The sequence below is a fragment of the Cibotium barometz genome, chromosome 51 (genome assembly GCF_041138505.1).
Source record: "Cibotium barometz isolate CiBa-2024 chromosome 51, ASM4113850v1, whole genome shotgun sequence".
Lineage (NCBI taxonomy): Eukaryota > Viridiplantae > Streptophyta > Polypodiopsida > Cyatheales > Cibotiaceae > Cibotium > Cibotium barometz.
In genome coordinates, this window is record NC_141096.1 from 35,316,179 (window position 1) to 35,330,587 (window position 14,409).

Consider the following 14,409-nt stretch of genomic DNA (forward strand, 5'->3'; position numbering starts at 1 on the left):
CATATTTCCACCTTATCATCATCATCAATAGAAACACCAATAGATGCAAGGGATTCCACAATGCCCTTGATCTTCAAGGCGTAATCATTCACATAAATGTTTTTCTTCTCAGCTTTGATACCATTAAAAGATGCAGGGAGGAAGAGAGCTTGAGTTCGCAAGCACACACACACACACTCGTACAAACCCTAGAAAAAAACACACACATAAACCCTAGAAAAAAACACACAAGAAGATGAGAGGCTGAAAATTTTATTCTTCTTCTTCTCAATAAAAAGAGGTCTACAAAAGAGATAAGGAAAATACAACATAAGTACTAAAGTACTAATTACTTATGGGCCATAATGTGAACTCACTAAGTGAGTGAGCTAGCAAGATGGTATAGTCCAGCTGTAGAATCACTGGCGATGATCCATCATGTTAGCATCCTACCAAACACGCGAGTGATGTAAGTGGCAAAAACAGTCACCCAGGCATATCATAAGTGTTATCTCATGTTGAGCTTGACATCTCAACAAGTCGAGCCCTCTTCCTATCCATGACCCACAATTTTGGTCCCTGCACACTTATAAGGACTATTAGCCTCCCATCTTTGCACATGTTGGGCATTCGTGAAGATGCCAATAGAGAATCCTCCATCTTGCCCAATTAAAGGGGCATCCCAATTATGCTCTATGGAGCCATTGGATATGTGTACCCAAACAGAGATCTCCACACTCAGTGGGTGATTCCATGAAGCATGCTTTGCATCTCCCTCAATGGCACCAAACTTGCCTAGATTTGTGTTATAGAGATGCCCCAAAGGTCAAAGCAATGCCATATGCCCAAGGTCGACATTACTTGACAATTCAAAATTTCACCCCAAGCCTCTATAATGCTTCCCTTCTGTCTTCTAACATCAACAATCTTCAAGCAAGCGGACCAACCAGCCCACCAACACTTCCAAAGGAGGCTAAAAAAATGCATGGGTCCATTTGTCCATGTACAAGCTCGTGGTTTACCCATGTTCCTACCATATTGGGTGTGTCCTAAATTCGTCCATTTTCATGGATGACGCAATCTCATTCTCCCACCTCGTGTGTTGGAGTTTTCACCGGACGAAGCTTCTACACCGGCCCACCTTTTACACAATGCATGGCACTTGTAATATCCATGGGCTCTACATGTAATAGACACATAGACACTGCTCTTTCATGAACTTGTGTTGAGCCTCATCATCATCAGCCATCCATATACATTTTTGGATGGCCAGACCATGGCAGGCACAAGCCTAGACCATGGTATGACCCATCACTTGGACCTTCCTACAATCAGCAAGACCCTTTCGTGCCTCATCTTTAACCACCCCACCCACCTATGTCTAGCCCACACGATCGAAAATGCCAAGTCCATCAATCCACATCTGTATTGCCATTATGGGCACCACCATCATGCACAAATCCATTGTTGTTGCCATGCCTCTAACAAGCTATTAATCTTGGCTCCCCAAGAAAAGGGATGTCAAGTAAATGTCAAAGAAAGCAATAAAAAGAGTCGAAGAAAGCAATTGTGTTGGATAAGTGCACCCAAATGGGTACACCTTCTGCTCATTCTCCATGCACATCACTTGTATATTTCACTATGGGCTTTATAATTTTCACTTCTTGCATCTCGCATCACGCACAAACACATACGCCTACAACTAGCTTCGTTAATGCTAATCCTCGAGGTATATCTCTAGGAACATGGTGGGGGTGCAATCTTAGCCCATGGTATGACCCATCATATGTTGAACCCTTGACCTTATAGGTACCTCCCTCAAGCTTCCATGTCTATATCATCCCAATAAAACCTTACCCTGGTCGATGTATTCGTCTAGCAGAATCCTAATCTCTAGGCATCATGGTATGAGATTTGGACATCATACCCTATCATGCTATGAGATTTGGACATCTTACCCTATCATGCTAAGGTGTCCTAGACCTCCATCTACCCTCCATATAGTCTTGGTTCATTTTCCACTCATAGGGTATGGATCGCTTCTACTCATCACTACCTTATGTTGAAGGGTCCACACCACTTCAATCAACACAAAGAACCTATGCATCGCATCACTTTCCATGCTGCCTCGATAAGCTACTTATCTCATTAGGGTTGCCCAAAGCTTCCCATCACCTTACCCTACATATAGCTACAGATCGGTCCCAAACTATACCACTTAACCTTTGCACCATCCACTTCTCGGTAGCAGCTTCACCACCAACTTGGATAACACGAGGACATAGTCACCCTTTGGAGCAGGTATGTTAAGCACTCTCTCTAGGTTAGTGTGGTTTTGCTTATCCGACTTATCGTCTCGTAAGGCACTTTGCCATCTTACCTGCATGTATGGACACTTAACTTTTGTAAGATGATGCTAGAAAATATAAAACAGGCTTACCATGAGCTTAATGTCAAATAGGGAAAGTCTACAAACTTAGTATACATAGTTCTTAAGACTAGTAATAGAGGCTGGACCATTTTTAAGTTTGGCTTGCCTAGTGTGAGATATACATAAGTCATTTTTGACAATAACCAATACACAATCATTTACTTGCAACAATAGTTTTCTTGTGAGCTCTCCTTTATCCATCTTCTTGCTTGCTTGATTAACAGATACATAGCTTTGATTATAGGTTTTCTTCTTGCATTAGCTTCCTCTTCTTCCCCCATCTTTTGTGAGAGAGAACCATGCGAAGATGAATCTCTTGTTACCTCCATCAAGGCATAGAGTGATCTCCTTCACCCCTTTGGCAAAGGATCATTCCAGTGTGACAACGGAGTAAGATGCGACAAATGATCTAGCGCACCCACGTGGGAAGTTGCATTTACGGCTCTAATACAAAACCTAATGACACATGCTTAAGTAATGCTGAGTTAAGCTTTTGACTTGAATAGCTTTGCAATTGGTGTCCTTAGAAGGTTTTCAAATCACCCCTAAGAGAACCACTAGAAGGCAAAGATGCGGGTGTTAAAGTACATCAACAAAGGTACCATTGGATATTGCATCACTTACACATTGGGCAATTGGATTTTAAGACTCAGATTGGTGGGCAAGAGGTTGTGATAGCAGAAAATCTAATTCTCATTATTGTTTTCTTATTAGGTCTGGAATTACATTTTAGATCAATAACCTAGAGTGGCACTTTCTTCTATGAAGGCTGAGTACAAGGCATCATGTTTTTCTTCATGTGAAGTAGTTTGGCTGAGAAGGATCTTAGGAGACATGGGTGTTACTCAAAAGGGAGTGACAATGTTGCTATGCGACAATCAGAGTTACATGGTGATTGAGTTGCCAAGAACCTAGTGTTTCATGATGCTTTCTCTACTGCCACCACCAACAACAATAGAGAATTATGTAGGCATTTTCACAAATGCTATTGGGGAGAGATTTGTTAGAGTGCTACTAGAGCACCATCTTCATCAACTCAGCATTGTTAGACCAAATACCTATGGGTGGACATTGAGAGGGGGTGTTGGAAAAGCATTTTGTCAATACTCCACACTCGTGTTGTTATTGTTGTGGGTGATGGATGTCCTCTATCTTGTAAGGCTTATGTAGACTTCAAAATTTTCCAAGTGGGATGCATGCTTGTGTGGGCTATGTGACTACATTAGTAAGTGACGTGCACAATAAAGGAGGGCACACTGTTATTGGGGCGAAGGCTCATTTGAGGATGTAGACGATCTCAGATGGCCATGTCAGTTACGTGAAGTTCCCTACATAATGTTGTAGTCTAATATGGTCCCAGTCAGATGAATTATGGTCGATTGCTCATTTTGGACGAAGTCATGGGTTGTCTAACATGGCCGACCTATGTTCATGAATTATGGTCGGTTGCTCATTTTGGACCAAGTCATGGGTTGTCTAACATGGCCGACCTATGTTCATGCTAACCTTGGGTACTATACATAAACTAGTTTGGTAGCTTAGTTTATCATCGAATTCATTATGTTTAAGCACTCTTGTAAGCAATAACTCCTCCATCTAAAGTCTATCTAGATCACCATCAAAGCTCCTCGCATTGATGGTGGGTGAATATCCATCAGTTTGTAATCAAAGTTTAGAAGTAATAATACTCTCCACTTCTTTCTATAATTCAAAGCTTTGTATTATGTTGATCATGATTTCTCTAATGTGTTTTATTATACAAGCATAACCCTTTTTGTATTATTTAATGCAAAGATATATATATATTTTTAAAAATCCTTGGATGAAAGAATCCATTGTGATATGATTTTTTATTTCTCTATTTTGTTATTAAGCTTCATAGCTTCTCAAATGCTTATTGGAAAAAGGCAAAAAAACAACAAAGAATATTTCTCAACTCAAAGAACATGAGCTGAGGTATGGTCCTTAGAGGAGAGCTCTTAGGTAATCTTACTCTTGGTAGAAGATTTCAACCACCAATTGAGTCCTAGATTTCAAACTAAGATAGTTTCTTCTTCTTCACACTCTACTAGAAGAGAACACTTGGGGTACATGAATGAAAGCCTCACTCAAGAAGCTGAAGAATTGTTCCAAGCCCGAGTGCAAAAATAATGGACTAGACATGGATACAATGATGAGAACCTGCTTTTTGCGAGGCAACCATAGTAGCAAGAAGATCAAGACTATTGGGCCAAGCTTACCCGCACAATCTGCGCAGCTGAGGATGTGCTAGGAAGGCAAGAATGAAGACCAAGAAGAAACACAACAAACATAACAAGAAGCACAAACGTGTCTAAAGCAGTTGAAACATGAGAATCCTTAATAAGATCTCATGCCTAATAAATGTAACCAATCCCAGAGTGACATATGACAAGAGGATAGTGGTTGCCAAGATCTTGGACATGTATAAAGACCCTACAAACTTTGTAAAAAGGGTTCCAATAGTTCTAGTGATTCTTGCTCTATTCGAGTTTGTACTGTTTGGTTTGAGCTCTAGTCTTCTTGGCAACTTGTACACTTGTCACCATTGTAATACAAGCATTCAACTATACAATGGCTCAATATAATGGCAAGACTTGTTGATCATATCTTGATTGAGAACGAGCTAGAGCAAGCTAGAGTGTGTCTATTAGTATGTTCGTTAATTTCCACGAGAAACTATCTCTTTGTAAATGTATCCATCAAGTGCTTATAGAAGTCTATAGTTAATAGCTATGGCTATCTGGCGATCCAAACCCAACCCTCTCTCAAGCCGATGAGAGAAGTAAACTGCTAGTAAAAAACGAGCTGATTCTTGGTAGGCGAGCACACTGAGCAAAAGTTGATAGCTATGGCTATCTAGCAATCCAAACCCAACCCTCTCTCAAGATGATGAGAGAAGTAGACTGCTAGTAAAAAACCAGTTAATTCTCGGTAGTGCCGAGCACACTGTGCACGGTACTCTGAGCACAAGTGCCAAGCACAGGCACTAGCCAAAAACCTAAGCAAAAGCTCTGCCAACAACGGATTGTCTACAATGAAACTAAGAAAACTAAGAAAAGATAATTCAATGAAAAGTGTGGAGAATGATCCTCATGTTCATAATGCATCTCGAGAACGTCAACCTCCTATAGGAGGTGATTCTAGGGAAGAGATGGTGGGCCTACTACACTATGAAGAGGAAGATAAGGAGATTCCCAAAAGAGTGCGTGAGACACCCCACCTATTGGGTACAGTTGGTGAAAGAACTCTTGAAGAATTCCTAATAGTTTTGTAGATGAATTCCTAACAAATTTCTACTCGAAAACACTTTTAGATTTTCATCATTGAGTAGAATTTTTTTTTTGAATAGCATGGGGTTATTTACTTTTAAGATTAGACAATGAACTTATGTTTTTATTCCTAGTCTTTGAATTCAATATTTTCTCTCTTTTTCAACAGTCTTGTTCATGTGATTTCACTATCATGCAAAAAGTGTTTCTTGAAAAAATATTTAAAAATGTTTTTTTATGGTGAATTGGATGAAGTTAAATATTAAAATAAACATTTTCTATTTCTTGTTTTATTTTATTAGATTTTTTTAATTTTTATATTTTTAATGTCAATTATGAAAGCTAGTACTAGTAATTTATTTGTGTATTCTAATGTATTGATGTGAAAAAGAGTTCTAGTTTTTGAATACTATAGGTTTGAGTATTTTTAGTAATATTTAAATTTTTATCCATAAATTTATCGAAAAAATGTATATGTTGATGGTTGTGAATCAAAGCTTATTTTCCTTAGTATTTTCAAAGTGCTGGATGGCCATGGGGAAAAAAACACAATGGGACAAAAGTGTCCATGGTATAAGTGTATGACTTCACAGTGAAGTACTACCAAATATCTAACAAATCCCCCTTTTGTACATATGAGGTTTACAGAGATTGCAGATCAGGCTCTAAAAGGGAAGAGGCCCAAAGCTTTGCACAAGGCCTCAAACTTTTCACATTATAAGGATTTAGTAAAAAGATATACCCCAATGTCATGTGTACTGCAAAAGATCATATTGATCTCTTCTATGTGGAGCCTCTCTCTAACATAGTGATAATGCACTTTAATGTGCTTGGTCCTAGCATGAAAGACTGTAACTACCATTTCACTTTGATTGTCAATAAGAAATAGAAGTAGGGTGTCTAAAGAGGGACACAAAGATCCTCTATCAATCTTCTCAACCATATGCATTGAACTCTCACAACAGTGAATGTTGCTCTATATTCACCTTCACATGAGGATGTTGCCACAGTTGGTTGTTTTTTGATTAGCCAAGATATGCACGAATTGCCAAGAAATAAATATTTCTAGATGTGGATTGCCATGTATCATAATCGTTTACCCATTCGAGATTGTTGAAGGCCTGCAGTTCTAAATCACCCCCCTTGATATAGAATAATCCAAGATCTTAAGTGCCTTGTAAAGTATCTGAAGATATGTTTAACTGCCTACCAATGCTTAGTGCCTAGGCAATGCATGAATTTTAAAAGTTACTACACACCATACTAGATGTCTGGCTGTGAGTTGCACAAGTAGATTAGCATCCAATAGCTTGCTCATAAGTGGTTACATTGAATGGTTCACCAGCATCCTACAAAGACTAAGCTTTACACTCGGTTCCATTGGTGTAGAGATAGGTTTGTAACTTTTCATAAGAAAACCTCTTGAGTAGTGCCTTAATGTACTTAGAATGCTTAATCACTTGGTGCTAATGAACAATCTGCAAATTGTTAAAAATTAGTAGTAGAATAGGATGATCCTTGAATGTGGAATCGGACGATCCTTGAAGGTAGAATCGGACGATTCAAGAAGGTAAAATCGGATGATCCTTAAAGGTAGAGTCGGTTAATCCGAAAAGTTGAATTGGGCTATCCAAGAAGTGAAATCGGTCAATCCCAAAAAGTAGAATTAGACGAATTGAGAAGTGGAATCATTGGAGTTGGATTGCTAGAGAACCAGGAATCGAAGTGATTCCAAAACAGGAATCCTGATTAAAGAGTGGAATTGGTTGATCCAAAAAATCGACGACATGTATCTTCACATACCAAGTTTCTAAAAATCATGGATATCTCAACAAGAGAGGCGTATGGATACTTGGCAAGATGAGACACCATATATTATGGGTGCCAAATCTATCATCTCCATAAAATCTATGTGGTAAAGCAACATCTGCACAAGGTAAAGTTTTAACAAAATTCAATGAATTCAAGCATGTATCCCTTCATCTCCACCTTACTTCATAGGTAGGAGGTAGGGTAGAAGAGGGGTGCAAGATGATGATTTTTTCCCTCTGCACATGACACAAAGGAGGATGAATTTGGCAAATCAAGCTTGAAAGTCGTGGCCCCTGTCATTTTCCCCTAAAGTTAAGTAACCCACTTTTTGGATGGGTGCTAGTGTGGGGAGTAGAGTCCTATTATAGTGGGGTTAGAGAGAGAGAGAGAGAGAGTAAAGCTAAGTTTTCTTAAAATCTTTTCTAAGAAAAACAAGAGGAGGGCTCTCTCTTCAAGAAGGCTTACATGTATGTGTGTGTGTGTGTGTGTGTGAGAGAGAGAGAGAGAGAGAGAGAGAGAACAAAGTGGCATGTGACAAAAGGGGACCACATTGCATTAAAGGTCAATAAATAGTCCATAAGTATTGAGATGTAGTGTAAGATATGTGTGTGGACTCTGTGTGTGTGAGAGAGAGAGAGCAGGGTTGATTTTTGACAAGCGTTTTGCACGTTTTTGGGGGGTTTTGCACATATTTGAAGGGAAAAAAGTGAACATAAAAAACTACACCAAAACAAATCCAAAATCTAGGAATTTTGAAGGGCAACCTTGCCCAACCTTGAGAGAGAGAGAGAGAGAGAGAGAGAGAGAGAGAGAGAGAGAAGGTGAGTCTATACTCACGTGGCTAAGAATCCTACTAAATAAATTATCTACAATTTGCAAATGAAGTCCTACCACCAACATTCAAAGGAGAAACATATTGATTTTTTTTAAAAGGACAAACGACTTTTCGTCAATAATATAATTATATAATTATTTACAACAAAAAGCTGTGACATCTACTTTGAATGGGACGGCTTGGGGTGCTGATTACGTGGCAAGGTCATCCAATGGGACTATGCCACGATTTTAGTCGCGGCTTGCAAGCGAATCGCTACCATCCAATTGTCGTGGTGGTTCAACAAAAAGAGAAAAGAGAGAAGATTTTTTGCTTTCTTTCTAGGTATTCGTCTTAACCTACGCATCTCTACATTCAGTCAAATCCCAATTAATCTCCAGATTATCGCCTGCATTCGACCTTCATCTCTGCTTTCTGCGGATCAGGTACCCCTGCAGCATAATCATTGTTTTTGTCTTTCTCTTTGCCCTATCATGCCATAGGAGGTGTAGTACTTGAATTACAGCATGGGTTTTGACAGGGCATGCTTGAATGACAGCATGGGTTTTGAGATGGCATGCTTGAATGACAGCATGGGTTATGATATGGCATGTTTCGTATATATGTCATGACAGTCTGATGTTATGTTGGCGCATGACAGCACGGGTTTTGACATGCCATGTTTTTATGTAACCACATGGCGTTTCTGAATGACAGCACGGGTTTTGGCATGGCACGTTTTTCTGTATATGACACCATGCTTTGATGTTGTGTTGGAACTTGACTTGCTTGAATGATATGAATTTTGACATGACACCTTGAGTGACAGCATGGGTTTTCAGGTGGCATCATGAATCACAGCATGGGTTTTGATCATGGCATGTTTTTCTTTTTATGTTTGGTGTCATACATGGCATGTTTGAATGACATCATTAGTTTGGATGGGGTATGTTTGAACCGTAGTATGGCCAAAGGTTGGACAATGGGAAAGGTCCACAGGAAACGGGAATGGGGTAATTGGGGAAAATTGGGAGATTTAGAGGATTTGTTAGTTTAGGTAGGAATCAGGAAAATAACACAAATTTGCGGATTTGGAGGAGGCAGGCGAAAATTAGGGGAAATTTATAATTTAAGTAAAAACTAAGAAAATTTTGAGAAAATTCAAGAATACTCGGAATCATGAGGATTAGGGGTAAATTGGAATTTTCATAGTGATTGGTGAAAAGTGGAAGAGATTGTAATAGAGAGAAGAAATGAATAAGAGGAAGAGAAATAATAAAATAAGAGCAAAAAAAAAACATTGACAAGAAAGGGGAAGTTGAAAACGGCTGTTTCAGAAACGTGGACTTGGGAATTGCTGATTCCATGTTTTCAAGGGTGGAAACCTTGTTTCCTGCAACTAGGGTTTGAACATCAGCATGAGTTTTGACATGGCATGCTGGAACGACAGGATGGGTCTTGAAATACCATACTTGGATGACAGCACGGGAGGCATGCCCGAGTCTGGGTTTTGACATGGCTTTTTGAATGAACATGGGATGTTTGAATGATAGCTTGGGTTTTAATATCATGTTTGAATGACAGCATGAGGTTTGAGATGGCACTTTGAATGACAGTATGGGTTTTTGGCATGGCATGTTTAAATGACAGTAAGGGTTTTGTTGTGGTGTAGCTTTGATACAGCAGTATTGCATGGCATCTGGTACAACAGTCCAACTTGGACATAATAGAATGAGGCACACAGAAACCACCAAAGGCATGAATGGGGGTCACAAGAAGCCCCATTATGAGAATGAAAAGTGGGATTATGACAATAGGTCACATCTTGAGAGAGTAGTGTCCAGGTACAAAACTCCTAACGTTTATGCACACAAAGTCTCTGCTTATGGAGAATCTGCTGACTTACTGCTAACAAGGGCAAACGATCAAATAAAAAACAGTGGCAAAGAAACACGTGGTGGGGATGTAGTGTTACAGAACTCCAGGTACAAAATCATCAATAATCGCGTATACCGAGTCCCTAGTAGTGCATCTCATGTTGACATGCTATCAGCAAGCACAGATGGCAGCAGCAAGAAGGCATTAGCAGGTCTGATCTTCATGAGCAATGACAATGTGCGAAGGTCCTCTTTTAAGTATGGTGTGCTTGGCATGCCTATCGCAAAGAAGCCCATTTTGGACCGGGTTGAGCCAGGCACAAAGCTTTTTTTGTTTGAATTTGAGGCTAGGGTTTTGTGGGGAATCTTTGAAGCCACATCAGAGGTGAGTCTTGATATTGAAAAGGATGCTTATCGAGGATCAGAAGTACCTTTTCCAGCACAGGTAAAGTCTCAAAGGCCCCACAACTTTTTAACCTTAAGCAGGATAGGTAAATGCTGCTATTCTTGGACTTGCTTAGCTTGTAAGGCAGTAACTCTTTTATGACTGGTAATGTGTTGGTTCCTTGACAGGTCAAATTTCGAGTTTATAAACAGTGCAGGCCACTTCCTGAGAGGCTTTTCCAACCAGCTATTGAGGACAACTACTTTACTGCGACCAAGTTCAATTTTGAACTGACCGAACAACAGGTGATGTATGCTCAAAATGACAAACCATGGTTTGTTTGAGGAACAGAAGTGAGTGGTGACCCAGAAGGTCTTCTGTTTGTGCTTAAAATGCTGACTCCCTGATACTGTTTTTTTCCCAGGTATCAAAGCTCACGAAGCTATATAGTTTGCGAGAGAGTGATAGTTTGAGAGTGGAGGGTAGAGCTTTCTCTGCAGCATATGAGACTGATGGTGCGAAAGTTGATGGGAAAGCTCTGTCTGCTGCTGCACAAGATGGCAATCCCTATGAGGTTGATAGCGTGCAAGTGGATGGCAGAGCTAAATCTGCAGCACGAAACAGCATTCCCTATGTAGCAAGGCTTGAGGATGGTGGTAGGCCAGAGGATCTTCCCAATGCTAGGGAGGAGTTAGGGAAGAGCAGCGACATAGATGCAGGCAACCTTGTTGGTAGTAGAAATATTGGAAATGTTAAACTCGATACTCTGAAAAATGCTTCTATTATGAACTGCAAAGACTATCCAATTCCAAACAGCGAAGAGCACTCTCAAGACACCATACAGGGTGACCTTAATGGTGGACCTGCTAGCAGGTTAAATTCATACGCTGGAACTAAACCTTGCTTGTCAGAGGCTAGGGTCAGAAATATAAATTTATACATTGCAAAAGATGAGATTCTTTCCGAAGATGACATGAGACATCAAATTTGCAAACATGAGCCGCCACAACATGCAGGAGATTCCACCTATGAACCTAGAAGACGAGGTTTGATTGACCATCTTAATGATTCACCTGTGAGATCGGTAGACCTTCGTGATGCAGTGTTGGAGCCAAAGAGGATCTTGGAGGATCCTCTTGAAGAAGAGTACCGCCTGTATAAGCTGAAAATGAAGCACCTGAGTGATAGAGCTCTTGTCCGGCAGCTGCCTTCAAGTTCTGATGAACATGATAGAAGTGAGAGCTGCGGCTACCAAAGGCTTGTTGATGGCTTTTCTTCATACAATGAGGCTATGGGGGACGTGCAGTGGGCCACAAAGGAGATTTTGGAACCATGTTCAACAACACACAAACCGTCACCAACAGCTACTGCTTATCCTGTCGAAGTATGTGATGATGATGATGATGCTGACCATGAAGTGCATGCAAGGAAGACGCGTGATTTCTTACCACTTCTAGAAAATGGCTATTTGACCCCAGTTCCAGCGAAAAGTTCCACCCATCCAAGGACTTCAACTGTGCCAGATGATGAAGCATGGCTAGGGAACCATGGTCATATTGCCGAAAGCTTTGCTACAAGGAGCAAAGCCTGCACCAATCCAAGGACTTTGACAGTGCCAGATGATGCAGCAGGGCTAGGAAACCATAGTCATGCTGCTAAAAGCTTTTCTACAAGGAGCAATACTGTACAAGATAATGGCAAAGCATGGGTAGAAAACACACCACGTGTCATAAAAAGTTATACAGCATGGAGTAATAATGTTGAAAATGATGACAAATCATGGATAGAAAACCCCACACGTGTTGAAAAAAGCTATACAGCAAGGAGCAATACTGTTAAAATTGGTGATAAAGCAAGTGTAGGAAGCACCAAACGTGTTGCAAATAGCTTTGTTCCACAGAGCTCTAAGTTAGAAGATGACGAAGCATGGTTGAAAAAGGCTAGAAGTGTTGTTGTTAACAGTGTCATATCAAGGAGCAACAATTATGTGGGAAATGCCCATAAAAAAGGGGAACAAAACCCACCTATGCAGGTTGAGAATCAAGTGCGAAAGTCACTCTTGAGAATATTGGGGAAACGGCCCAGGTTTGCAGCTGCCTCAAATCTTCCAGCTGAAAATAACAATGGGAAACCCAGACGAAGTGTGTGGCTACGCATTTCCACCCCTAGGAAGACTTTAAATCTCAGGCAGACCTCAAAGGAGCTTGTGTTACCAAAGGAAAATTTGGGTGAGCTCCAGCTGTCAAGTGGGTCTCTTCCATGGAAGAGAAGAGTATCTTCTACATGGACTTATCAAAAGCACCCCACAGGCTATGAAATGGGAGGGAAAGACTCAAATATGGAAGAGTTTTTGGGCATTGATGATAAAGAGCTCAATGTTGATTTCAAGCGTAGAAAGAGCATTCTGAATAAGGCAGATCCGTCCAGCAAACCAGATCATGCCAGGGCTAGGGTTGTCGCAAATGAGCAGATGGCCATGGTGATGAACAGCAACTGTTCAGGAGATGAGAGAGACAGAAGACGGATCAAACGGCCGCCTCTAACTAGTGGCAAGCAAAGCATCTAGTAGCAAACTAGTTTATGATTGAGCTCTCAAAGGAGAGCGTAGTCAGCACACAAAGGAAGCTTTGTGACGGTGTGGGGTGGATCATGAAGATCATGACATAAAGAGAGGTATCTCAGATCAAAAATCCTGTCGGGGGCCTTTTCTCCAACTCCTTTTCTTGGTTCTCTAATGAGCCTTTCTTCCAACTCCTTTGCTAGCAGGCCTATAGCTCTGACTTATACCAGCTTCTTTTCCTGGTTCTCTAACGAGGGCTTATTGTAGTGGAGGATCTATTGAACCATGAATTGACCTTTATCTGTGACATGAGTAGCCGTTTGCTGTGTCTCAAAGAGTTGAAACCTTAAAAACAAAAGATGGTACTTCTTCACCTCATCCTCAACAAGCTATTGGCTTCAATTTGTGTGCTCATTGTTCATTTCAGCTGCTAGAACCTGTTTATTATACAGTATTTATAACCAGTAAATAGCGGCGGACCTGTAAAGGATTTTTATTTTTAAGAAGAAGCCATTGTGTTGGCAATCGTGTGGGCAACCAAGCTTCCCTTCAAAGCAGGAGGTGGCAACTGCATCCCGAGGCCTCTAAGCAAGGGAATGCTTTTGAGCAGTTGGTGGTTACTAGAAAGCTTCTGTAGAATAATATTTGTGCTGACAAGTCTATTAATGCTTTGGCTGTCTAAAAGACCATGTGAAGGGAGTGCTTGTATGTTGCTACTTTCATTGAGGATCTGAAATGGCCAGGTATTGGTTTTTAAACATTTATTACTAGCAATATGAAAGCACTTTGGTTTTGAAACAGTTGTTCTATGTGAGGCAAAGAAATGCTAGTAGAAACTATTCAAAGGTGACACAGATGTGCTGATCTATATTGAAGTAGAAACTCGGTCGTACGAGAAGCCACGCTGTGGAAGTGATTGGTGCAGTTGTTAACAGAGCCAGTGAAAGAATTAACTCAAGCTTGTTTTTATAATCTACATCTAGTCTATGTTACCAATGAAAAATAATTACAAGAGAAATATTCACATATTTGATGGAAACTTACAACTAAAACGTGACCAATATCTGAGCATGAAAGTCTAGGCTTTTTCCCAAACACTTAGGGTTTCCCCCACATTTGGTGCTTTTTTACTTTCAATAGCGTTTTTGGGTGCTCAGATGCTGAATCTGTTTGATTTTGGGGGCCAAGAAAGCTCTACTAATTCTCTCTTGATTTGGGCATTGGGTAGGCTCTAGGCCACCCCCAAGAGGGTTCAAGAAGG

General features: G+C 40.5%; 1 protein-coding gene across 2 annotated transcripts; it reads left to right on the plus strand.

The window, feature by feature from the left end:
* The first annotated feature begins 8,607 nt into the window (after positions 1 to 8,607).
* LOC147609583 (uncharacterized) lies at positions 8,608 to 13,946 on the plus strand. Of its 2 annotated transcripts, XM_086788033.1 has the most exons (4): positions 8,608 to 8,772; positions 9,999 to 10,648; positions 10,777 to 10,893; positions 11,013 to 13,946. In XM_086788033.1, exons 2-4 carry the CDS (start codon positions 10,019 to 10,021, stop codon positions 13,152 to 13,154), a joined length of 2,889 nt encoding a protein of 962 aa, XP_086644159.1. In that variant the 5' UTR covers positions 8,608 to 8,772; positions 9,999 to 10,018; the 3' UTR covers positions 13,155 to 13,946. The 2 variants fall into 2 exon arrangements, with proteins under 2 accessions (XP_086644159.1, XP_086644160.1); XM_086788034.1 differs by lacking the exon at positions 8,608 to 8,772 and having other exon boundaries at positions 9,875 to 10,648.
* The last annotated feature ends 463 nt before the right edge of the window (positions 13,947 to 14,409 follow it).

Excerpts from the sequence above, each read along its gene's own strand:
- LOC147609583 (XM_086788033.1), top strand. The coding sequence starts at position 10,019 with ATGGCATCTGGTACAACAGTCCAACTTGGACATAATAGAATGAGGCAC. Across the intron at positions 10,649-10,776 it reads AAGTACCTTTTCCAGCACAG|GTCAAATTTCGAGTTTATAA; the intron begins GTAAAGTCTCAA and ends GTTCCTTGACAG. Across the intron at positions 10,894-11,012 it reads TTGAACTGACCGAACAACAG|GTATCAAAGCTCACGAAGCT; the intron begins GTGATGTATGCT and ends TTTTTTTCCCAG.